This window comes from Daphnia carinata, chromosome 6 (genome assembly GCF_022539665.2).
Source record: "Daphnia carinata strain CSIRO-1 chromosome 6, CSIRO_AGI_Dcar_HiC_V3, whole genome shotgun sequence".
Lineage (NCBI taxonomy): Eukaryota > Metazoa > Arthropoda > Branchiopoda > Diplostraca > Daphniidae > Daphnia > Daphnia carinata.
The window spans coordinates 6,259,209-6,285,970 of record NC_081336.1 but is presented as its reverse complement, the minus strand read 5'-3'; the positions used below and the strand labels follow the sequence as shown (position 1 = coordinate 6,285,970).

General features: G+C 42.0%; 1 protein-coding gene across 2 annotated transcripts in view; it reads right to left on the bottom strand.

Annotated features, from left to right (window-relative positions):
• Window positions 1-2,304: 2,304 nt before the first annotated feature.
• The window catches only part of LOC130702286 (thrombospondin type-1 domain-containing protein 7A-like), a 28,530-nt gene continuing 4,072 nt past the window's right edge, over window positions 2,305-26,762 (bottom strand). Inside the window, exons 2-21 of one of the 2 annotated variants that reach the window (XM_057523955.2) lie at window positions 15,811-15,976; window positions 15,006-15,159; window positions 14,099-14,228; window positions 12,959-13,128; window positions 12,041-12,286; window positions 10,530-10,741; window positions 10,122-10,372; window positions 7,946-8,666; window positions 7,181-7,399; window positions 6,796-7,009; window positions 6,222-6,357; window positions 4,810-4,979; window positions 4,549-4,693; window positions 4,182-4,423; window positions 3,963-4,093; window positions 3,697-3,842; window positions 3,446-3,593; window positions 3,023-3,127; window positions 2,826-2,916; window positions 2,305-2,700 (exon numbers count right to left, since the gene is read on the bottom strand). In XM_057523955.2, coding sequence (XP_057379938.1) covers window positions 2,595-2,700; window positions 2,826-2,916; window positions 3,023-3,127; window positions 3,446-3,593; window positions 3,697-3,842; window positions 3,963-4,093; window positions 4,182-4,423; window positions 4,549-4,693; window positions 4,810-4,979; window positions 6,222-6,357; window positions 6,796-7,009; window positions 7,181-7,399; window positions 7,946-8,666; window positions 10,122-10,372; window positions 10,530-10,741; window positions 12,041-12,286; window positions 12,959-13,128; window positions 14,099-14,228; window positions 15,006-15,159; window positions 15,811-15,907 — 3,834 coding nt within the window. In that variant the 5' untranslated portion in view covers window positions 15,908-15,976 and the 3' untranslated portion in view covers window positions 2,305-2,594. Of the gene's footprint in view, window positions 2,701-2,825; window positions 2,917-3,022; window positions 3,128-3,445; window positions 3,594-3,696; window positions 3,843-3,962; window positions 4,094-4,181; window positions 4,424-4,548; window positions 4,694-4,809; window positions 4,980-6,221; window positions 6,358-6,795; window positions 7,010-7,180; window positions 7,400-7,945; window positions 8,667-10,121; window positions 10,373-10,529; window positions 10,742-12,040; window positions 12,287-12,958; window positions 13,129-14,098; window positions 14,229-15,005; window positions 15,166-15,810; window positions 15,977-26,762 lie in introns of both variants that reach the window. The other variant, XM_057523953.2, reaches the window with a different exon arrangement.

Sequence of the window (26,762 nt, the reverse complement as noted above, 5' to 3'; positions counted from 1 at the left end):
CTGTTAAAAAAAAGAGAAAGGGATAAGAGAATGATAACTACATAATTGCTATTGTAACGAGCCCAAAGGCTATCCAAAGACAGCCACACCTCTTACATCCCTCAAGCGTTTCACAAGTGAAAGTGAACGTATCCCCCCCCCCCTTTTACCTTCAATATGTGTGTTCTCTAGTAGTATAAATACCGCATGTTTGGGTGGGATTGGGATTGAACCACCAAAATGGGATTGAACCACTGTTATCCGTGTCTAAATCCGACACTATACCACTGAGCTACAACATCTTATTACATTGCTTTATAGATATATATGATATAATTTATTTCATGGAGGCTGAAGGGAAAATTATTTTACTTTTTTTAAGTTATAACATTTACAAATCATATTTGTGAACGACATGATGTATAAAAGTAATCATCTATATGAAGCATTGAAGACCGATTTCCCGCGTCGCAAACCAATACACACCGCTTACGCCCTATAATTACCAGTGCTGTGAAGTTTATAATGACCTAAGTGGGAGAATTACTATGTGTATATTCGATATTTTTCATCTTAGTCTGGGGCATCGGGGGTTGGGGTAAAACAAAAAAAGGGTATACACTACTTTTTCCAGACATTTTTCGTAACACCTGGGGCATTAGACAAAGGTGTCTAGACTTAAATTACCAAACCCAACCTATAGGGGTTTTGCGCCAAACCAGCCCAACCCCTATTTAGAAAAGGTAAACAATTAATATATTTTACCCAAAGATGGCGTTTTGAAAATAAATCGATGTTCTCTTTGTGCAGGATACTGTACATAAAAGTATATATTGGCTTATTACACAAGGGTTTTAAACGATTAACATGCGTACGTTGATATATATAAGAATTATCGGCTATATGTGCTGTATTATTGGGATATACTTTTACAATTGTATAAGGGCTTTATATTTCGAAATGAATTTCCTACAATCTCCTTCTCTAACTACTCGAATATCTAATAAAACTATCGCCTATAATATATCGTTTTCTTCGTTCACGCGTTTATTATATTGTGACGCGGGAAAATGAAGCGAGATGGCTTCAACATTGACTAATCGTATTTGATCAGAAATGTAAGAAAACTGCAAGCGCAAACGAAACTGGCTTGGGATTCTTCGTAATGAACAGAGCAATAGAGTACAGGACTTCTTCGTTCCTCTCTTGGAGAATCATACTGCATAATTTGAAAAGTTGTTGTACCATACTTGGGGAAATATTTTCTTAAAGGGGAGAATGATCTTTACATATTGAAGTCTTCCATTAAAAAAATTCACCCTTCGTCTATCTTTTTTATTGTATTAAAAGGACATTCTAGCCTCTTTCCCTATTTACGCTTCGTATAACTAATACCTAATAAAGAGAAAGCGGTCGCCAAAAGCTTTTGCATTTACGGTCTTGCTCATAGGGGACCCCTCTCACTCACGTTCCAAACACGTGTTCCACCCAACCGATGGGAACCTTTTGTTCTTATTTTTGTTTTTATCCTTCTACCTGCGAGTTTCACCTGTGTAAGTAACAACGGTCAACCGGAGAAGTGGAACTTGACACGGGAAAGCTTAATAATCATTATTAGGCAAACGCTTAGGAAAACTTCCTGTCCAGACTTTTAAAATTAAATATTCTGCCTATAAACCTTTTAGGATTTAAATTTAATGCCACAAACCTGATTTTCGAAAAAGTGATATCAGTTAGACGAATATTTCCATGTCAAATAGAAGTCTATAACTAAAAGACATAAACTGTAGAGAACTTGTGAAAGTGCAGACAAAACTGTTGATTTAACAACCGTTGCGTCAATAATTGAGCAGACACGCGATTAGGGAAGTACAGTCATTAATTGCAACTGTACACCATGCTTCAAAACACCGCGCCCGAAGTTGTTCGTAGATCCAAAAATAGAGATTCCGAAATCCCTCACGGCAGTCGTCACGTACGTCAGGCTCCCGTGCCACAGCTATGATAATCCTTCAGGTTGGAACGAATTTCAGTATGCTGTATTCACTCGTCGGGTAAAAAACATATTTTTAAGGTTACCATGGTGACCTTAGTTCTTTGTTGTTTAAATCAAGGAGCGAGAGAAAGAAAGTAAATGTATTACATTAAAAAAAAAGAGGATTCGGGGGTTTTCAACACGAGCCATAGACGATGTGAGCAGACGAGATAGAGGACGTTCGACATCCAACAAACAATCATAATGGGTAAAAGACGTTATGGATTCGGTAATAATCATGATTCAGACAAGAATTGTTTTCTGTTCTTTCATATTTGTGATCTGCTTCATTTTCTTTTTTTTTTTTTCTTTTTTTATTTGTAGTCTGATGGGTATCTTTTCGATTCCTGTTCCCTTCTTAGATAAATATATATACAACAGAAAGGTTAGATTAAACAAAGTTTCAGTTCATCTTATCAAAATAACATCCGGCTCTCATTCTGTTTTCTCTCTCGATGTCACCGATGACCAAGTATCGGGTTTGTAGCTAATACTTTTCCAACCGATACCGCTCTCTCCACAAGAAGAAAACAATATAAAACATCAAATGCGCAAAACAGATGACGAATTATTAAATTGTTTAATGTGATCCATTGCTAACGCGATGAACTCGGGTGCGAAATTCACTTGGTGCTCCTGCCATGGACATATTGCGCTTGCAGCCGTTGGATTCCTCTCGTGATGAACTGCAAGATTGCACCAATGTATTCAGCATTCAAACGTCGTACATAAAAATGGAGATTGTTGGATTAATTCCTTGCCCAAGTGAATATCTAACTGATTTACGTCAAAGACCCAAAGGGCTACGTACCAAATGAGAAAGATGGTCACTCCTACGAAGACGAGGAAGAGGGATCCAATGGCAATCATAGCAACCATCCAAATGTTGAATTCGCCATCATCTATTGCCAGGCAATTCCCAGGGAAAGGCGAATGATTGAAATGTCAAAACACAATCATTGCTAGACTCCCTTCTCGTTAAGAAACTATCACTCGCGTTTCACTTACTTGGATAGTAGAGGACGCTAATATCATCGTCTATCGATGAGGAAAAGATGCTACTCACGCTGTCTTTGGTAACGGTGTTTTCAGCAGACACCTTGACCAGTTTCTCTGAGTCCGTCATGATGTGCCGTCGAATGAAAAATTAAACGGAGAATTCAATGTTGTAGCAGAACAGTTAGAACGTGCAGACAGCCACGAAGGAGAGCACAACCAAAACATGGCGCCAGATGAAAGGGAAAAAGAGAGATATTGGAAGAAAGCAAACAAGAGTTGAGAATCACGATTAAGTGATTGCGCAGGCGTCTTTACATGGAAGGCGCGTGCGCACGTTATGTTATCGTCTACCACCGTTGCAAATAAACAATCGGGAAGGAAATGACGACGAAGCACGACCTTAAGTAAACAAAGCAAAAAGGGCAAACTCACCAAATGTGCAGAGAATTTTACATTCGGTCATGTGGGCGGGAGGTAGGCGCCTGCTGAGGCGGCAAAATTCAGAATCGACTCGTTTCCCGGTCTCCGCTAGAATGCATTCGAACAACTGGTGCCGGGCTCCCATGCCGCATTGAGCCCCCTTAAGATTATCGACAACATAGCGTTAGCGTTGCGTTTTGTTAACGCGTTCAGTAAGAACTTTCAGCGTGGCACTTCTAAAATAGAAGAAAGAAGTTTCTGACCTGCAGAAAACATCCAGACCAATTGGATGGTCGCCATTCGTAGCAAGGATGGTATGGACAAGGGAGCTGTTGGCGAAGGATAGTCGGGCAACTACGACCGAATTGGTTGTTGATCATTTGAATCTCGCGATGACGTGAGCGCAGTCCTATCGTATAGCGAACAAAAGCGAAAGGAATTTAAGTTGAGCTTCGGGAAAACTAGGTTTGCGTTCATCACGGTGTTTCTCCTATGCATTTTTTAGTTTACGGATATCACATTTCTTTACCTGAATGGTGACCGCATGGAGCGCATTCGGAATCATCCCAAGCCGACCACTGAGATACTTGGCAATCGATCGGACATTCGACGTGACACCACATCTCGGTCAAACCTGGTCTTGTATGAGAATCGCAATTGCTAAAGAGGAAAATAAAAGAATACGAGAAAGCGTCAATATTGCTTCCATTATCTCGACGGCTTGTCTTCACCTAGGCAGGTCGTATACCTAGAGTCAGTGACGTAGCCGTCACTTCGAACGCAAGAGGCGATCCTTGTTCGTACGCCTTCGCCGCAGTTGGACCCGCCCAGAGGTTGACACGAACTCCAATCGGACACCTGCCAGTCGTAGCCAAAACAGCCACCACTGGCGGGGTTGGAACAGTATTCGATTTCCTCCAATGGCGGACAAGTGTGGTTGTAAACAGGATTTCTGATGATTGAACGTTCACGTCTCCTCTCTCCGTGACACTAAAATGACAATGGGGATCATTGGATTGTGTAAACATCCAGTTGGGTAGCAACGACATTCTCGGATAATTTATGGCAATCATATATAGTGAAAAAGAAAGAAAGAAAAAAAAAAACAACTATACGTGTTGACATGGTGACCAAGCCGACCAGGGGCTGATGACGCAGTGGCCTGGACAAGCGATCTGACATGGTTGTTCGGCTTTAGGTTTCTTTGCCTTGTCGCAAACTGCGTCTTCCACCACTATGTCTTCGGGTACGTGTATACACCTGTTCGATTTCCGTTCCAAGATTGATTAGTTCGACTGCGATGTCTATTGATTTCTTCATGTTATGTAGGATTGTAATTGGATCGTGTAGCGATTTATGGTGTGCGGATAATGTACCTGACGTAGCGCGTTTGGAGGCCATCGCCGCACCGTTTGTCAAAGGCCAAGTGACACGGTGTCCAGTCGGAGGTTCGCCATTGGTAAGTGTCACACGAGTGGACGTTGCACGCTTGAATCTCTTCTGTCGATCCGCAAGGTCTCCCACCATTGGCTGGCTCCATTTCAATCTGCAACCGAAGTTCCGAGTCAGCATTAATACTTGATTCCATTGTACAAGCACATAATATAAGTCTGTGGCGTGCAAATATAAGAATGTGTTTGCTATACGTATCCTAGTTACCAGCGGCTGGATCGTAGGCGCGTTGTGTTCATATTCTATATTTAACTTTGCCTTTTCAAAGGGATGGAATCTATTATAACAAGATATTCGCCTCCGCAGGCAAAACCAGTGCAATATTATTCAAGTGCTGTCTCAAAAACTTGTCCCTACTTCCATCGTTAAACTTTTTTGGGAATAAAAAGCAATTATATGCATTCCCCCCAAAAAATATTTGATGCAGAAAAGTAGTTTGCTAAAAAAAAAAAAAAAAAGTCTTCCGTTTTTTATTGCCGGCTTAAATGCAATGTAATTTTCGGCCATATGCCGGATTCCGGAAGGTTGAACTCATACCATGTCAGGTTTCTGAACATTACTCATAACGTTGTAAAGGCGGTGCTAGAAAATGCGATTTAAAGAAATAATGTACGCAAAGATGCGTTTTACGGAAAGTAAAACGATTGTAACCAAGAGGATTATGGCAAATTTAATGAACACTGCCCAATGGCATTGAAAAATTGGATAGCAAAGTTTGTTTAAAAACGAAGTATATTTAAATATACAAACGTAAAGTCCCTGCCTGTCCCCAAACACATGCTAGGTTTGATGGTTTATTTGCCATTCCCCATTGTGGAGGTGGCCAACGGACAACGAAACCTAAGTTAGGTTAATAAATATACGGTCCACAAGGAAGTGAGCCTAGAAATCGGTAACTTCGGACGCCTCTAATGATTTCCTTCGCGGCACTTCACAGCGTGACCGTTTGATCGGATGTCATTTGCCAACAGTCGCTAGTTATTCAAACTCCTGGTGGCTCTTAAGACTTCCGTATGAACAAATATGTTTTTTTTAATAGTTTTTTTTTTAGCCAGCAAAGGGAGATTGGTGTTGCCAGGAGTAGCGCTAGTGGTAACAAGAGAAAACAACCAAGGGACGAAGGGACAAATCCTCTTGGCTCCTTCCGTGTTGCCCGCTTAATTGCAACATCGTAGGTCCAGGGCTTTAATTCAGCTAACGTGCCAGTTAGGTCGGAGAAGCGTGGAATTGCTTACCACAAGACACGCAGGCAACGCAAGACAAAAGAGAGGTAATAAACAGAAAAAAAAAAAAAAAAATAAGGCTAATGGGTACATTCAGTGTGTTGAGGACTGACCTTCCTATGGCGCTGCTGGGAGCCCGGACCGCAAGTGGAGTTGCAGTTGGTCCAAGCACTCCAGGAAGAAAGTTGGCAGTCGATAGGGCAAGGAACATCACAGCTCCTCGTTTCGAAATCTTCTTCATTGCACCAGCTTTATAGATATAAAAAAAAAAAAAAAGAATGAAGCAAATTTGAATTGATAAAATTGCATGTGATGGTTTGCGTTAACATCGGTATTTCTGGCAAATTGAAAAATTTGATAGAGATACGTAGCATTGAAACAGTGTGTACTACCGCATGCGCTATCTTTTTTAAAGACCTCTCCATTTCTGTTTGATTGAGACTTCATCTATTTTTTTTTTATTTAAAGATCGATACGTTGATCCTATAGAAATGCTGACCAGCGAGTTAGAATCGGACCTGATTTTCAACCTGGTAATTACATCAGACTTTCGATGAGCAAGCAAGACATCTAATATTTCTACCAGGAATGGTGCGCTTGTTTGATAGTAAATAAGGCAAAGAAAACTAGATTTAGAAGGGAAACGAAAAAAAAAAAAAAAAAAGAAAAAAAAAAGGTGCAACTCACTGGAGCGGCGCTAATTGGCCGGTGGCCGTGACGATGCACTTTCGTCGGCGAAACTGTTTGCCGCGGCCGCAGCTGCGTGCGTGATGCTCCTCCATCAAACAGGCAGACCAGTCTTCCAGCTCCAGGGTGACTCTCTCGCAGGGACAATCTTCTATTGATGTTTTTACAATGCCGTTGCCATGTCCGTCTTCTTCGCAGTCCACGTTCTTGCCTCCTACATTTCAAAACGTCACAACTTCTCATTAGCCTATTGATACCGTGAGAGCATTGAAACACGATTTTCCCCGTCGAATGGCCATTTTCAGCGCTCTGCTTGCGCACACTGTTTGTGCTCGTCGATGTGCTTACGCCCGACTGATATGCGAGAAGAAGTGACATAACGTACCAGAAATGCTGCGCGTTCCGATGCAATTACGCGGACAAAGAGATCTCGTCTCTATCACATGCTCGTGTTGGCACGCTGACGACTCTGTCGAATTAGCATCTCGTTGACAGGGAACGTAGCATTCGCGGTAGGTCTCCAACTGGCGATATTCATCCATTAATCTGGCAAGACAGACAGACGGATCCATGGTTGCATTGTTACCGTCATGGCAGTATACACCTTAGACGAAGAAGAAAAGAAAACGAGTAAAGAAAAAGCAGGAATAAAGAAAAACACGTTCATCAGATGTTAATTGATCGATCGATCGATCGCGTAGGAGCGTGCAGGAATATTGGATCCTACGGGCTTGTCTATTAGGTTTTCCTGATGTAATCATCATGTGGTAGTTTGCAGCGATGGCCTCCAGCCAACAAACATGTGGGTTCACGGAAAAAGAAATTGGTTTGGGTACAAGTTTTAACTGTTATGGTGAGAAAATAGGGCCAGTATTTGGATTGAGATATTTTTAGCTGGTGCCAGAACTTGGAAGGTTTTTACGTAGCATGAGTTTTTATCTTTATTATGAACGAAATGGACCGTATTACGTCGAATGTGCCATAACAAAAAGCAAAATTGCCGACAAATGTGATTTGCTGGCACCCTACCAGAACGGATAAAATATTAGCATAGCTAATGGACAAGGAGGAGACGAGACGGAGCAACATTAACTAAACTTTTACGATAAACCAACGAAAAATTCGTAAGAGAATCTAATGTCGGATATACTTCGAATTGAAATTCCAGTCCCGCATTTGGCGTTGGTCGGTAGATGACAAGGAGACCAGGCAGACACTTGCCAGCCGATGCGCTCTTGCTGGACAAGCCAATCGAAACAGGAGCGCTTTTCCATCAGAGGCGGGCAAGTAAACGACAGCGACATGCTAGTAGATGCAGCGCTGGCAGGCTGTTGAAGAACGACACGAATCCGCGACTGGATGGCATCATCTTTCGACTGATCGGAGCATTGGGACCATTCCGACCAATCCGACAAGCGGCATTCTTCCGGGCAAAGGACGCTACAAATGCGGACGCTTTCAGGACGACTCAGCAGGGCGCAATGGGAGTCATCGACGTGCTGGCCGTCATCTCGGGTGCATCGGACTTCGCGCGTGTGTGTGCCCGCCCCGCAGGATGACGCGCTTCCGTCAATCATTTGACATGGACCCCACGGCAGAGGCCACCATCCGAAAATGGGCCAACGAACTTGTTCCATTTGCTGCTCGACCGAGCATAGTTGCTCCTCCATCAGCTGATTTGGGCAAGGCTGGCTGTCCGGCTGAGGAAGGCCGACCACGTAGCGCGTTCTCCGTCGTCGTCCTTGATGAATGCAGGGCGTCCATTCGGACCATGGCGACAGGACACAGTCGGATGAGCATTGGATCGTACATGCGACTTGTTCCAATGGCGCCAGCGTATTGTTAGAACACTCGTCGTCATCCACAGTAACCTAATTGTTACAAACGAGAAACCGGAGAACGAGAGTTTGCATATTAGAGCGTCGACGTTGGCCAACTAGATTACGTCATCAAACCCGTTTGGCTTCAAATGAAATGAGAGGAAAAGGATTGCGAACCAGAACGGACGGTCTCATCTGAGAAAGAGTAATTGTTGTGATGGTCTTGGGGGGGGGGGGGGGGGGGGAGGGTAGAACTCGAGCGTCAGATAGAGAGAAAAAATAAGTAGAACACTGTCTTCGTTAAACGGTAGTGGGTGGCAGAGAATGATGCTATTCATTGTTTGTTGGAATGGCGCATTCGAATGACGGCACTATGAACTAAATTCCTAGAAAATAGGGGATGGTCCGTCTTTTCTCCGTCTCGAGTTGTTCCAATGTTCTGGATGGTTTTAGATCGTCCGAGCACTCTTCATTCTTCTCCCCTTTTTCGTTTTTTTTTTTATTTTTTTATTCGACTATTGCGCTGCATTACGTTTTTCCTCTTTGCCATTTACAGTGTTCCCAATGGAGATATATGAACCCAGTTGCCCAAGTATATCTTCCTAAAATGGCTCGTCTTTCACGAGCTCTCTGTCTTCTCTATCTCTCGTAAATTGTGTATTCTATATTGTGTACGGGATGCGTATCACTTGGTCCCTCGACGGGCTGTCAAAAGAATTTGAGTGTTTTTTTTTCTTGCTTCTTTTACCCTTTTTTTTTCTCTGTACTATTTCTTTTTTTTTTTGTTTCACGATCCCGTTTCTTTTTTCTTTCTTCTCTTGTGTATAACTAGTCATTGAGCTCGAGAGCAAACAAACAAAAATGGAGAAGAAGGAAAGAGACGCTAACAATATCGAACAAAAAAAAACAAAAAAAAATTGTGAAATAAACTGGGTGACAACAATACTTTCTCCCGGAGGATTGTTGTATCGTACATCTCAACAATATCGAGTTTAATATCCTAAAACGCATGTCTGTCCAGTCCCGTTTTCGGTTGAGTTCAGCTAGCCTTGACTTACATCCGTCGACAGTATCAGCAGTTTCAGAAACCGACAATACAAAGGAAAAAGGAAAACGGAAGGCACCAATTCCCTTTCTTTCTTTTTTCTTTTTTTTCTTTGAGAAGATGCATTAGACGTAATGCGATTGGACGTTTATTTCTTCTTCATTCTCATTTTCCTTTCTAAGAATACTCTCGTAAACATTGCCCAATGAACGGAGAGTGGGTCGGCAGTTGTATTAAGATGTTGGGGCCAGTAATTTAAACATCAATCAAGTCGTTAATAAGAAAGGAGCCGACATCTTCCGTTCATTCTCCAGCCTTTTCGATAGTTTTATTCCTTCACGTCTAGTATTTGACTTAAAAACAGAGGGATCGAGGCGATGAAAGGAAAATATAAGGTGGAAATTCGGGTTTGTTCCACGGTGATAGGAAATGGGATGTGCCGGACCAAAACAGTGACTTACCCCGTCATATCGACGACATCGAAAGACCAGCTCGTGATATCCAAGTCCGCAGGTGGCGTTGTCGGCCAGATGGCAGGTGTCCAGCAGCGGCTGTACTTCCCAGCGGGTGCAAGCGTCGCCCCAGTCGGTATGGCAGCGACGGAGCTGGCTCAGCGCCGGGCATTCGGTACCGTCTGCACTGGCGTTGGACAGGATGCGTCGGTGACGGAACTGGTATCCGCTGGCGACATTGTCATCCATCTTCTCACCTCCTGGATTGTATAACATCAACACATTACATGATGTTAAGACATAGGATGTATTTAGAGAAACACATGCAAAACAATTATGCTTGGCTGTTTACTTGTTACCCGTAAGTTCTCCATTCTAATGATTTTGCGAATACACGACACATCAATGAAACCGTACCTGAAATGTAGTCCGAGGGCTCTACTCTTCCGCTTCCTTCCTCTTTTGTTCTGTAACGATTTTCAGCCGCTATCCCTTTGGCTACTCGAATGATTGCGGCCGGCACGGGTGGACTATGCTGATTGCCGTTGTTAATGCACCTGGCTGCCATGCATGGCGACCATGGCGACCATTCACTGACTTGGCAATCCGAATCGCACGGTATCTCGCAGCTGTAGATGAAATGCCATCGTCATGAATAATCCAAATGAGAGAGACAAAATCAAATGCGTCAGCAATCCATCAGTTTGTTCGAAATGTTCGTGTCGGTGCAAGGGACAAGAATATTACTATGAAATGACACAATGATCCATGCAGCAATCCCATAACTCTTCGAGTTGTTTATGTTATTCCGTGCATTTTTGATCAGTTGTTTTTTGTTTATCTTTCGCTCTGTTTCGTTCGTTATTTTCTTACGTATGGCACGTGGAGTTACGCCATTGACAAATTAGACGACGGGCAATTATTCCAAGCGAGAAAAATAAACTCTCGCTGGAAGACTGGCATTCAAGATTTACGAGGACGGTTTAGCCAGTTGTATGAAGAACGATGCAATCCTCTACAGGCTACACGTAATATGTGTATGTGAATGTAGAGGGTATGGCTATATGCTCTAGTCTTTTGCTCTCGTAACACACTTCACGGTGCAGTGCTAGTGCGTGGCATTCAATCCAAAGAGAGCCGGAGCAAAAAATGATGGCTATATCTATGGCACGTTTATATATTTCTCTGATATGAAAGAATAGCTTTTGGAAGGGAAGCAAATAAAACATGTCGTAGTTGAAAAAGAAACCAGAAAAAAAAAAAGAGAAAGATGATTCAGATTAGAGAAAAAGAAAATAAAGAACGAGGAACTAAAGAAAAAAAAAAAAACAAGAAAAAAATGGATTCGGTATATACATCCGGGCACTTTTCCAGCTTGCAAACGAAAAAAAAAAAAAAGAAGAAAGACAACAAGGAGAAAAGAGAAAAAAAAAAAAAAGAAACGGAGAAGAACATTACAACAAAAAAAAAAAAGAGGAGAGAAACGAAAGAAATGGGAGACGAAAGCAACGGGATTATTGGATTGTCTACCGAAGAGTATACACAAAGCGTAGTGAGAACGAGAATGGATGGCAAAGAGACTGTAAGGGAGATAGGCTTTCGCTGATCCTCAAAGCACTTGCATCCGAACTCGGATCGTCCAACTCGCGTTTCCGTTACAACAATACAGACTCCTACGATCGAACTGGGCCCTTTCGTTTGAACAAGCAATTGCAAAACTTCGTCTGGTTGACATGTTGCGTCGACGCGACAAAAAGAGCAATAAAGTTTGATGAAATCAAATTAAATGACGAAAAAGGACGGCGGTTTTATGTAGATTTCCTCCAAGCCAAGTGACAAAGATTTGATATGCGCTTTTTGGATTTCCCTTTCGCGGAAGGCATGCACGATAGCGTTCACGCGAAAACAATAGTATGAAAGTGACTCACTGTTGAATAGTAGGCAAAAGAGTGAGTGCCCGGCAGAGTGCGGAGTTGACGGGTCGAGAATCACTTAAACGGAGGCATGTCAGGCTGCGCATTTGGATGCCTCCGCCGCAGATTTGAGTGAGCTGAGATGACATCGGCGGGTCGCCAGCGGCGGAGGGCCCGTCCGGACCCGCATCCAGACGGACTGTTGATGTGATGGGAGAATTGGCTCGACATGTGCTCCATGGTGATGGTTGCCATTTGTACCTGACACACACACAAATGATCAAGTTTAAAGTGCCTTATAAAGAATAGGAGCACTATATTTATAGTTATAACTGTTGTGATCTCATGATCTGTACTTGGTCTAGTTTCGTTGCAAAAAGGATCTTAGTTCATTTATTAACTTTTTTTTCTTTAAATCTATGAACAGTTTTTTTGAGCGTTTGGAAATGGATTGTTCTTTATGATGAACAACGCTTTGTTGGTCTGTTTTTTTGAAGTTCAATAGAAAGACGACATTCGTTTTGCACTCGATAATCTCCTACGTGCTGCGGCATCATTTTGAAAGGGACCAAGTGCGATAATAAGCGAGAAGTTTAACGTAGTGGAAAAATTTCCCCTCCACGTGAAACGCGTTTTTTCCCCCGTCAAACAGATGATTGAATACTACGCAGCTGACAATTAGATCCGTTTGAGAAGTTGCATTTTTAGTAGTTGAACATCGACAGGAATTGCTTTCTACATGTAGGGAAAATCAGCAACCAAAAGAAGAATACTCGAGATATAAATCAGTTTTTTTTTTTATTGGTGGAGGGAGACTTGCAAGGGGGGTAGTAAAATTGAGGTGGAGCAAAGCAAAAATAAGAGGATTGAACTTTTGGATGTAGCGCTGAAGAGCCTCGAAGCGTGGAATGAGAAAAGGGGATGGGATAATACCTTTGATTGCAAAGAGGCAATTGTGAGGGTTGGTCGATAAAACGCCTCTCCTCCCATGGAGGGCACTCCTCTTCTGGCAGCCACCGGCTGGAACCCAGAGTGCGTACCGTGACCGGGACGATCGGTGCCTCAATAATTCTTCGGCGTCGGATTTGAATTTCCGACACGACCTGAAATTCAAAAAAAATAATAATTCGCATTCGCATTTCACTCAAACTTCTGATTTAATATGAATGCTATAGATTGCGTAATCGAGTTTGACGTCAGAGGTTCAAATGCCACATGGAAAAAAAAAGGGAAATCCGTGCCCTTTGGTTTTCTGCACAGGTAATTGGTTTTGGACGTTGACAGCTATGATACAATTGTACGTCTCTGACATCATATTACTGGATTACAGGATGGCAGCTGCGCTGGAGCCCCATTATATGTATTGCCATCTGTGCCCCCTCTAGTCCTACGTCGAGTCTATTTTCGCCAGCCGTCAATCACCGTCAAAGAGAAAGACCGAGGACAAATGTCAGCCAGACCCTTATGGAACTCATCTAATGATTTCTCCTACGATTCAGACATTGAACAATGTGCAATATTGAATCAAGGGGATACAGCTGTCCTTGGCCCGCTGACGGCAGTTGAGCCTAATATTGGCAATTAATGTTGTCGTTGATCTTCGTATTCGAGGTTTTTAAATGACCCACTGTTGAACGATTGAATTTTTTATCGACTTTAGAAAGCGTTTCGTTGTCAAAATATAAGTCAAATTCCCTTAGTGCGTAGGAGAAAACGACAGTTCTAGGAAATTCTACCCGAAATCGAAACTGCGCATCACGATTTAAAATAATATTTTTTCAGTGAATAAAAAGGAAATAAAGAAAAACAAAGGAGAAATAATATCACGAGTAAGGGAAGATAATCACGGTGACCGTCCCTTTTCTCATTTGATCAGTTTGTCAAGAACCTTTGACAGGCTAGTCTAATCGTGAGAAGACACAAGCTGCTGTCCTATTAAGATTGTGATTTATAAGGAAAACAAAAATCGAGCAAAGAAAGTAAAAGAAAAAATAGCAAACAACAAGACAGCAATGTTTTATTTTATTACTAACTGCTTAGACTTAAACTCATAACTACGGCGGACAGTTTTACCTGGTCGTCGTCCCCGCGGCAGCCTTGTTGCCGTGTTTCCCACGCAGACCAATCGGCTACTCGGCAAGGTCGTGCAACAATACAACGACGTTGGTGCTGCGGCAGTGACATCGGCGTATCTCCGCACCGACTGTTACGGAATCATAAAACAACAAAATGTATAAAATATATATAAGTCATGTGAATTTTTTACGTGCTGTCTTTAGTCGGTAGTTTTTTTTATCAGTTCAAAGCGGTTTGAACTGATTTTGACAGGTGAACTCGGAGAAAGAATTGTTATGTCCTTTAGACTTACAGGAATTATGGACGATTGTATTTGATTGCACTAAGTTTGCTTTTCTTTTGAGAGTGACACGAAACCAACAGTCACACAGTGGCGCACCTTCCTTTTGTCAATTTATGAGAATATTTGCCAAACGCTGCCGGATTCATTTTAAGGTGTCGTGCGTGCTCGCTAGTGTACACTCAAGTGTTGGATCGATACAGCTGTCAAACGGGCAACTTCATTGGCTTTTCCACATTCATTTTTTTTTTTTTAGTGCTGGCTTTTTCTACTACACCGAAGTTCATAACTCTGGCCCAACTTACACGATCCTCAACAGGCTATCCGTGGATTGGGTTAACACGAAACGATGTAACTTTTATGAAAAAAAAAACGCTGTCCTTATAAAAATATACTACTGGCTCGTTGGTCCTGTCAGACATACAAAAATGGGACGGGATGAGCTACACTAATAGCGCCAGTCTAATTCCAATTTCACTGAAATTCATGGATAGTGAAAATAAAGAGCAAACGATGTCTTCTCTTTATGATTATTATTATTTGTTCAAGTAGAGCTAAAGCACATTCGTGACACGCTACCGTCGTGCCTTTAAGGACATGCATAAAGATGAAATAGATAATAACCTGGGCGGTAGGACGGAAGCGTTGGCAGAGATGCAGGTTAGCGTTCGTCGTTGAAGACCTATGGTCGGCTTTATCACAAGTCCGGAACTATCGTTGACTGCTTGAAACACTTTCTCCGGCTCGCAAGACTCCCAAGACGTCGTGTGCCATTCACCTAGGACTTCAAACGACAGTCGAGGATATAATTCAGTCAAAGTCGAATATCAAAGACAAGAGAAATACAAACAAGTCACTTGGAAGTCACGATATTTGAATAATAAGAAAGCAAAAAGGAGGAGTGAGGAAAGAAAAAAAAAATGGAAACAAGCAAACAAAGGAACCTCTTGTGCAGATAAAATCTTACTAACTACCAAGTCCCTGGTACTCCAATGAGATTTCCCTTTTCCCGCTTGCAATTTCGCTGACCCTTCTGGCTCTAACAGAGTCTCAGCAGAGATTGCGTTGCTCAAAAGTTTTACAACTTGCACTTTATGAGGGATAAGGATCACATTCTACAAGTTGGGAAGAGTCGTTGATGAGAGTCTGGGGGGGAGTCCTCGTTATCCATGGATCAGACTTTCCTGTTCGCCCGAAGGACGTTGTTTACCAAGGGCCCACAGTTTGAAACTTCCTTTTTTTTTTGTTTTGAACTTTGACAAAGGAAAAGGGAATGCGAAAATGAAATCCATGGATTAATAGCGAATGTTTTATTTTGATACTCTCGGTATTTTCAGTCGCAAAAGATGGCCGCTTTATGAAGCCCAATTTTCCGAGTTTCTAAATGTTGGGTCGTAGCTGGCGATGGATTTAACGTTAGCCAATTTACCTTGTGTGTGAATGCCAACATCTGGCCGGCCACCCACTATCCAACATGTCAGTCCGAGCAGCAGCAGCTGGGAAATAACACGACGGTCCTGCGACATGATATTGGTTGTGTGACGATCACCGGCTCACAGGTGCATGGCTCCCGCACTGAATCAACAACTGCTAACCTGTCATTTTGAAAAATGAATAACATTTTAATTAAAGAATGAAACAAATCTCTATCATTGTGCTTTATGTCATATTTGCTCTTTACAATGGAACCAACTATTGCGCGTATTCAAGTGAGTTTTAGCTTTCAACTAGAACGGTGAATGCAAACACCACCAGTTACTGGGCTATTTCTTTAAAAATGCCGAATTATTATCGCGCATTTGGTTCAGCACTTCGCAAACATTCGCTTATAATTGATGCTTGGATATATATTCCATACAAGCTTTTTATGTTTCCCACCTAACGATATGCACCATACTAAAACAAATATGGATGAAATAAACCAAAGTGAACTGTGCCAGGACTAATTACGCAACGGCACCCATCGAACTTGCTCTTTTGTTCACGCGGCGAAGAAAAAAAGAACAAAAACGTTAACAAAAGGAACCACGGGGAAACGTTGATGTTGGAAGGCCAAAAGAGAACAAAAAAAAAATGTATACGTAAATAAAATAATGGCTTGTGCCGGAAGGAAGTGGGGGAAAATTCAAATAAAAATAAGGGGATCAGCAGTCAGCCTAGGAGGCTGCAGTGAGTGGGATCAATGTTTGCCCCTCTGCCCACCTTTGTTTTTTCTCTTTGCTTTCTTCTCTCTTTCCCTTTTTCACAGGCATTTTTTTTTCAACTTGTTGGCCATCGTATAAGCCGTGTTTGTTGTAATCAGCTTGAGCCAGCAGGCTAGTTATTTTTGTTTCGCTTTGCCCTTCAAACGTGACACGTCGTGGCGTTGTTTAATAATGCAAGTTGGCACGTCCCCCCGGCCACGATAGACGTGTTAAAGCTCCATGTAATAACTTAGGGTGGAAAAGCGGGAGTAGTATGACGCCTTCCACGGCTTGACGAACAAGAAAAAGAATCCCATTGAAGGCACGAGCCGTGTGTGTTAGCGAAACCTCTAGTTACACGCAGGGTGCATACGTTTTGTGCAGCCCAATCGCGTACCAGTGCGGCTATCTCTAAGTGCGTGTGTGTGTGCCAGTCGCCATGGAAACGCGTTCCGAACTATTTACTAAACAAATATACAGCCGTTGGTTACGTATACGGCTGAATGCGTGCACTTCAACCTTATCTATGCACAGTGTCAATATTGCATAGACACATAAAACATGCAGTGATGTAACCTATTGGATTACATACAGACACAGGGGGGCAAGGGCCACCAACATATTGGCTGGACGTCGTAGATATCGACTACAGGTCTACCCATCGTTTTCCATTTTCTGTCTTTTTCACCCTCCCCTCTTCTCCGTGGGCCCTGGGTGAGCGAGAAATGGCGAGAGAGCAATCCAGAAAGCAATGCAGCACGCATAGGGATAAGGGGCTTTACGGCTCGCACCACTCGAGTGAATGCAAATCCAGCGAAAAATAAGGAGGAGGGATTCACGTAAGGGCGAACGAAACGACACGGGCATCCGTCTTCCGAATTTTCTCTCATCTATTCACCGACCCGTTGCCCCCCCCTTACCCCGCCTCGCCACTCCAGACGTCTTTGGACGGTTTTTCTTTTGGAGCACTTGCTAGACACTTTGTCAATGCTGAGCCTTTTGTATTCAAATGCACGCAGCCACTTTTTTTTATACATATATATCTCGCTTCGTCTATCGATCGCTGTTCTTTTCAGCCTCTTTTCTCTCCACCGATAGTTCTAAGTTCAATATTCTCGAAGCATCGGGTTTGGCAACTAGGCAACCGAGCGACCACAGCCCGTTGATCGTTCAAATTTCCGTAGGCTTTTGATGATGTGGAACTTGCTGAAACGTGATGGAGAAAGTGGATCAAACAAAGCCCTTTGCTAAATGTCGTTATGTTGTTTTGAGGCTTTCAGATTGAACGAAGAATGGCCCAGGCGAACTGTTGGTAGCGACCAAACACACACACACATCGGGTAAACGCACGCATATGTAATCCCCCTCTGCCAAACAAGAAAGTTCACGTTTAGGAAAGCAGTTAAACAATGAACAGGAGTCAGACGGATCCTTGGCTGACGAAGATTAATAGGCTTACGCCATTATAAGGTTCTAAATTATATCGGGATGGAGGGCCATCTATTGTTGTGCTTGCCTTCCTGTCTTGCTGCGATATCAGCGCTCTTTCAGGACCCTATTTTTTTTTTTTTTTCCTTTGCCATTCATTTATATGATAAAATACTAAAACCCCATTCACGTAGGCATTCTATTTATAATAAATATACATTTAGGTCATATATGTACGAAAAATGAGCACTTATTATTATTTTTTTTAAACCAACAATGAGTGAATTGTGGGAAGGAATATATTTTGTTTGTGTATTTTTTTATTAATGTGTTTCGAGAAAAAAGATGTAAAGGGATATTAGATTCGTTGGAGTGAGATAAACCTATTGGTGGTCGTGATTCGTGATCTCCTGCGCAATCTACGTGGAATATATCTATCAGTGGCGACGGATTGCCGTCTATAGCCCGTGTAGCATTTTCTTCCTTCATAGTAACAGCATGGGCTGTATATATATATATAGATATATATGTGGAACGGGTGTGGGACAAGATCAAGGACTCTAAATTGATCGTTCACGTCGCTTCTTCCATGTTGTGTCGTCCGTGTCCAATCCCGCACCCGCTTTTCCCCGTAGATATAATTGCATTAAGTCGGCGGGAAGGGGACGGCAAGCAAGTGAACCGTGAATCGCCACAGCTGAGATCGGAGACTGGGTCGGTATGGAAGACTAGACGAGTCTTAAAAGGAGGTTAGGGTGTAGTTAGGGGAGGAGAGAGAGAGAGAGAGAGAGGGACCGCTCGTCAACAGAAAGAGGTTGTTTCCCTTCTGCTGCTAAAGTAGATATTAAAAAAAGAGAAAGGACGCAGATGCTGGCTGGATAAATCTCGCCACTTTATACTACTGGAACTCTTAAATAAGATTTCTTGATGGTTCATTCGCCTTTTTTTCTTTTTACTTGCGGGATTATCTCTTTTTTGTTCTGCTTGTTCTCACGGACTGACGGGAAATGAGCATCGATCTATTCGTTAAGTTGGACGCTGTTGAGTGCATCCCACTGTTTCCGATTCAGACTTGATTTTCTATTTCAAGAAATGACATCGCCAATTTCCAATGTTAAAACTATCAGATTCGTGTACAGTGTACGGTGAACGTGGTATTGGTTTGTTTGTTGCATAATACTCAAATGAAGGTGACGGCATATCCCGGATATTCACCGAGAAACGGCTCGCAGTTGATTGGCTTCCGCGGTTGATTAACGAGACGCCCCGTGACGCCTTCGTTAGAAATCTCAAAGTGTGTTGGCTCCAACAAGTTCATTGCCTGGGCTACTAATAAAGCCGAAAGACAGAAGACGTTTGTAATATTGCAGCCGAGATGTGGTGTTCTGTCAGGGAGTAAGGAGGGGGGGGGGGCCTTACTATTAAGAAACTGCGACTTTGAGTCCCACTCACGAGGCTCATCATCAAAGGCATTGCAATGCTAAATAGACCGTGTCGATCTCTCTATTCTCTACGCAGTTCTCCCTATTCTTCATTTCTCTTTGTCTCTTTTTCCCTCTTATTCGATTGATGCGTGTTTTACAACTCTATCGTACAACGTCGCCAATGTCGACTATGGGATTCTTTTTTTTTTTCGGAAGGAAATGGGAAAAAATAAAAACGTGGTACCGCACCGTTTGCAGAGTGCATCATTCCGCAGATTGAGCTTGACATGTCTCGAAAGCTGACAGTCCCTAAATTGAAACATGCTGATTCGATGGATGTGATCTATTTCCATCGCCAAAAGAGAAAGTTAGACACACAGACGAAAAAAAAAAAAAGACTGGAGCTAAAGTTCCAGTGGTGTCACGCGAAAATGATGAGAACCAAGAAAAAAAAAAAAAAGGTAAGCGAACTTGCTGATTGGATCAACGTCAGTCATCTGGCGTAAAAAAAAACGCATACATGTTCGTGTAGTTCACGTCAAAAGATGCTATAGATTGACGGCATGTAGTTCGTTTCTGCTCAAGTGAGTATAGGTGGGTGGATCAAACAGTCTGAATTCAATGAATGGTGGGGTGGAGTGAAACATGTTACTGTGCTACTTTCGTTGCCATGACAACGCAGAGTACTGATGCTTTCAGCGCTTCAACTGTTTTCGAGTCATTAGCAATGGAAATGTGACAAGTGAAGCCCGAGTAACAGCTAACCCTGTTTTGCATCGATGCGGACTCGGATGGTAACTGTTTGCATTTTGTGTTGTCGATCTCCACCGAGTCCATTCAATGCAATACGCGTATCTCGTCCGGTGGCTATAATACACGTAACCATGGCTGCCGTTATCGAATGTCCTCTTGACTCGGCAAGTATAAGTACCCCGCTCGCACTCGTCTAGTCTTAACGACCGTCTATGTCAGACTTCTTTTTGTGTGTGTGTGTCTGTATGGGGAGGAATGGAAGTGAATATTTCACTAGCTGGATGCGTCGACTTACGGCTTATGGAGTTCGGCAGAGAGTGTGGCGTTAGATAGAGGATGAAAACGAGGCTATAAGAACCAGACGCTCGTACAGGGTAGTAAAAAGCCAAGGCAATCAAACCGTAGAGAGTCAATTCAATTTGCTTTTTGCCTCGTTGGTGACAACAACAGCAGCAAGGACGTGGACGCCCAGTTTAGAATCGATCCTTCCAGCCGGGTGATTTAAAGAGCTGAGAACAAAAGGTTTTGGCCGGATGACGTAAAGTGCGGGGGAGGTATACGGTTTAAGATGTAACAAAGGCATTTCAAATTTTAAAATAAACGAATTCCTTCTTTTTTTTTTTAAATTCCAGTATGCGATTAAAGTGCCGGATTTTGTTTTATGACTTGCATTCTAGAATGAAAATGGATTTTAAAATTTGACTGGCTCGCTAGTACGAAGGTGAGTGCCTTCTTTATTTTTAAATAAATATTAATAATACTTCATTTTTTTTTATTGTTGTTTTGTCGAGCACTGGAACACGATGGTTGTTCTCCGTCAACCTGCTCCAGGCTTTTGTATACTGTATATAAAAATATTTGTTTTCCCTCCTTTGTCTGCTACAGTACGATAGCAACAAGATGTGAACCCTCGTAGGCCATCGTGGGAAAGTCTTCCCACTCTCTGTGGAACAGGAGAAAAATCACCTAGGAGCCGCCAACAATAATAAAACTTCATTGCGATGAGCACAATCGCCTCAAGTCTCGCTTTTGTAGACAGAAGGGACTATAGAAGCACAATGCGGCATTACCAAAAGCATCAGCAAGAAAAGAAAAAAAAAGAAGATGACAGATCTTCTTGTTTGTGTCTAAATACGGAAGAAGGTTGTGAGCGCAAAGAAGAAGAAGAAGAAAAAAAAAAAAAAATGAGAGAAGGAAACGCCCATAAAACACCGTCATTCAATATCATTCCCTTTCGATTAACCCAACTGTATCAACAAATTTCGCCGAGTGCTAAGTTCTTCTGTACACACAAACACAGTGGACCCACCAGCAAGCCGTCCAGGCCTCTAAAGGAAAAACGAAGAGATCTTACTACATGTATAAATATTATGGACCAGCACGTCGCGTTCCAAGACTCTCTCCAGAATAAGCTTTTTCCAAGATGAGGATAGAAAAAAAAAGGGTAGAAAAGGAATGATCAAAAAAAAAAAAAAAAAGAAAAGAAAAGAAAAAAGGGGAACAAACAGAAAAATACCGAGATCGATAAATGTCTCCCCGTCAGCAAACGAATCCATCTAATCAACTCTTTCGGTTCCGTGCTGGCGTGGTGTATCGAACCGAATTCCTTCAAGCGATGCCAAGGAAGCCACGTTATTGCTTTAGCCATTTGGAATTGATTAGATATGTGTTCCGCACATCGGCTGACAATGTTTTGCCTTCGTTTGTAAATTAGAAGACCTTCTAATCCAAATAGGGCAATGAGTTATTTCGTTAATTTGAAAGTATTGATTGGAGACGTGCGATGGCAAAGAAGGCATTACAAGTTTCGTATAAGAATTGTCGTCGTTTCTCTTTGCCGGAGTGTTTCATTGTGATTTGATTTTGATTGGTAGCTACTCTATCCAGCGGAAGTTTGCCGCTACGGTGGAAGCCTCAGAGCGGCGGAGGGGAGATAACGGCGTCATTTGCATGTAAAAGACTCTCAAAAAAAAAAAAAAAGGGGGTGATATCGTTCCCCTTGGATGAGGGGAGGTGAGAAAATGGATGGCATGTATAAGGCGTGACGAAGCGACGTTACAAAACTTGGCCCGTCATGACGATGAGATTACGCGATATCGTTCCTGCATTTGACAAAGAAGAAGGAGAAGGGAACGAACGTTTCGTTTTGCGCGACGTAGTCATTCCGATGAGACGTTCAACTTGTATAAATTAAACAGGGATTGGGGTTTCAAAAAAAACCCCGTCGTTTTCGACATTTGAAATTTGAATATCCCCCGGATTCACCGGGAAAAAGGAGTGCAGAAACTCGCTGTCTGCCCACCTGCCTACCATGTTTGACATAGGCAAGAATCAAAAACGAATTGCAGACGTAAATAAACAATCACTACAAAGTATTCTTACACTTCACGAATGGTATCCTCTAATCAAGACAGCAACACAATGAGCCACAGAATTTCTCAGTGTTGTGGAACAATGGTTACCATAGAAATATGGTGTATAGCAGACTTAGTTCGCAGCACCGGGGGGAGAGGAGTAAACATGATACTCGAAAAGTTTATGATCGACTTTCATATCCCTCGCATCGCGTTTTGCTGCTTTATTTTTATAATTAATTTCTCGTTTATTATAGTGAATGTTACCGCTGATTCATCAACAGGTAGTCTCGTATCGTATCACTACTCCCTTGGCTACACTTTTGTAAATATTTGTACCAACAGATGATGTATATAACGAGCCATATTGACAAGCTAACGAGCTAAAAGCACACATACACACACATATGATTGTGTACCCAAAAGAAAGGCATTACGTACAGTACAAAAAAAAAGAATGTTCAACAAGGGGAAAGCTTTATCCTATTCCAACAAGCCGACGTGGTCCTCATCTCAACTGTGACCTGTGTAAAATGCATTGTACATCATAGAGGCTTTTATAGCCCTCTACCTATTCTCATTTTCTTTGCACTTGAACAGACGCGGAGAACGAAAAAAAAAAAAATCAATAAATACGTAGAGGCGATAGGGCAACATTGAGGCGGGCCGTGTTTCGGATATCTCGACCTCTTGTCGCACCCTCTTCCATTTTCTCCCGTTCCAGAAAGCAAATAGAATCACAGTTTGATGTACTCTCCATCTGTCATGAGTATAGGGAGGGTGAGGCTTGCTATGTGTACGTACAGACACGGGTAGATGGAAGAAAAATAGAAAGCGGCCCAGGCAACAGCAGCAGCAGCCCCATATCCACTGAACATAAATGTCCATTTAAAAAGAGAGAGAGAGAGAGAGAGGTACGAGGGGGAGCAAAAATGATGAACAAGAGGGAGCAAACATTGCCCCAAATTGGAGGGACCAAAAAAAGCAACTACTCTACTTTATTCATTGTGTAGGAGGAGGAGGAGGACGAACGAACGATAGAGATAGAAAAATGTATAGATGGAAAAGAATGGATCGCAATCTTTTACTACCAATATAGACGCCGTCCTATCAACATTTGAAAATTGCCTAAAGCTTCGGAGTGGGGAAATAAAATAAAAAAAAAAAGGGGGGGAAAAGTCAGAGAACAGACGAAAATATGCTTTTCTAGCTTGGGGAAAAAGGTTGGAAAACGTAAACTTCAAAGGGGATGTTAAAATAAGCGAACCATTCCCTAACACAACTTCCCCCCCCCCCTTTTTTGTAACCGGCGGCCTCCAACTTTTTTTTTTTAAGTGAAAAAGCGCCAGAGTTTTGACATTTCGCGTTCACAACGTACATTTTTTTTCTTCTTTACATGGGCGAGGTGGATGTTGTTTAGGCTTGCTGAAAAGAAAAAAAAAACATCGGCATATCGGCGCGACAACAACAATACAAGCTCGAATATGTGCGACAAGAATGAAGGAATGTCAGCAACGCTAAGCGACGCCTATAAACGAACCCCTTTCGGTATAGGCATAGCGTCACATCGCGGCTACCGCATTTTCTTTTCACTTTAATGTTTTGGTTTTTCTAGGAGCAAACGTTTCTCTTTTCGTATTACCAAATTAAAAGACAAACAATGGGATACATTCAAATGGGACATTCAGGATGCTGACAATCAGACGATGCACCGTATATCGACGGATTCCAAATTAGCATAGGTATTCAATTCAAGTTTGATTAGCTAATGATAAGTGTATAAGAATGCAGGATTTATCGTATACACGTCATACGTTTTCGATTGTGTAGTTTCTTTCGTTTTTCACGAACCAAACATATATTTTGCAAAAATGTATTACTTCACATGCGATGGAATTTTTTTTTTTTTTTTTGCCTGGTGATATCCATATCCTTTTCTACTCGTAAAAGGAGACCAGTCAATCACAAAAGAAATTCTGAACAGCAATGGATTTTTTTTTTTTGCGGCTTTTTAGATGTAGGAAATGGGATTTGAAACTTGTTCAGACTATGGTGACGCTTCGTATTTTTCTGCCTCTCTGCTGTGTATATAGGCAAGTTGAGAATATTGACTCTGTCATTTTCTGCCTACGTGTGCGCTCCGGTGACGAGTAGAATAAGAGGCAGATCTGTCTCTTCTTTTTTTTTTTTTTGCTTCTTTCTTTCCCCCCCTTTTTTTTTTCATCTTGAATATCAATGCCAATCCACCTCTCGGCTTCTTCTATGTCTATCGTCAGCGTATATTCAAGACAGCCGGGTACTATTCTTTGCGTTTTTTTTTTTTTTATTTTGGCTCAATAGACAAAGACGAGAGATAAAAGATGTACTAATCATCAGACGTGGCACAAGAGACATGTAAGCATCCGATTTCGTTTTCTATACATACAATCTCATTCACTGTATTGTTCGTTTAACATTTTTTGTTGACATGAAATTCGACCCGCGTTTCTCATTTCCCTTGTCTATTGCATGTTTTGTTTCGTACATTTACGTTGAGTAGCAGCACTTTTAACTCGACCTTCAGTTGCTAAGGGAAAGTAAAACGTTTTCATTGGCATTGACGAGGAAATTAACAAATAGCAGTAGGAAAAAAAAATGTCATTAAAGGACGTAACGAGTCTGCGCCTTTGGGATCGCATTGGTTTGTGAACCGACTGTTAGCCCAGCGGTTCGCCATCTAAGAAACGCCGCCATTAACGAAAACGAGATTCCAGGAAAAAAGCCGCTGTCTTTACGAATATGATTATGCCCAAAAAGAATACCAGCGAAAAGGAAATTGAGCCCGCAGGAGACTTGAAGTTCAAGCGCGAGAACCTCTGGCCAGAATTTCTCGTAGTACAGTTTGAACTTTTCTTTTCTTTTCTTTTTTTTTTTTTTTTGTGGCGGGTTTGAATCCAGAAAAAGTCATTTGCTTCAAACGGATTGCTCGCCAGAGCAGCATATCGTGAAGTTCTGCATGTCGTTTTTTTTTTTTTTTATGAAGCAACTTTTGAATTAGAATATGGAGACAACGTCACACGACAGTACAAAAAAAAAAAAAAAACTTTGAACAGACACGCGGAGTAAGTTCCCCTTTTCTTTATTGTTTCGCTATGTTCCCTTTGCGTGTGTTTTGTTTTTATTAAAAGTTCGTTTTAATTCGTTAATGAATTAATTTTTTTTCTTTAGCTGAGCAAATAAAGTAAAGACAACCTGGACTCTGATAGGCGAAAACAAAGTTTTTTTTTTTTAATGAATTCCAGTTTTGTATATTTTAAAAAATCACCTGACGGATAGAATTGCGGCTATTAATTATCTGGAATGAAAGTAGGCCCCTGTTTTGTTAATGTATGCGTGCTTTCTCAGTAATGAAATGCGACAACAATCAGAGGATTAAAACCCCCGTGCGTGTTCTGGACTTGTTGGATTCACACGCCGGTGGTTTTTCAGACCAAAACAAAAACAAACAAAAAAAAGAAAATTTCTTTGCGGAGGCGAGGTATGGGATTTCAAGTAAAAGCCTCTCTCCCCACCGGCTGGCCATAGAACAGCAAGGATCAAGCTGCGCATAACGACGAACCATGGGCCAACCACTTTATTGACGGGTGCGGCCTGTTTCCATATGAAAGAGGATTATGGCGAAGGCGGTGATTGGCCGCTGCCAATAAAAAGCAAATGCCGGGCACGAACAAAACGATGCACTCAAGTGGCGAAGCCAGAATTAATCCATTCTTTTGCTTTGTATCTTATCCTTGTGCTGTCTATCATTTCTCGCAATATCTTACGCGTCATAAAAATATGTGACGGCTTTTTGGGATCAAATCAATCGCAACGGGACAAAAAAAGCAAATGGCGTGCGAGTGCTGTTCTGAAGGCTGAAGGCCATTTCGGTTCGGCCTCATCGAGGTTTTATCTGTTTGCCATCCATCACAACATTTGCAGATTTTAAAGAAATTTTTTTTTTTTTTTACCCTATTTTTTATTAATTTTTTGGGAAATTTCAATGTTCTTTGTGAGTTGTCGTGCGGATCAGACAAGCCTCTCCTTGCGTTCTTCTATTCGATTCTATAAAGAAATCAATGGAAGGACAGGAGACTCTTCCATGAATTCTACAACAACTGAGTCGCAACGATACTGGAACAGAGTTACATTTAATGTGATATTATTGCTTCAAAAAAAAAAGAGGGGCAAAAGAATTTTTTTTAAGGGACCCTAAGCATG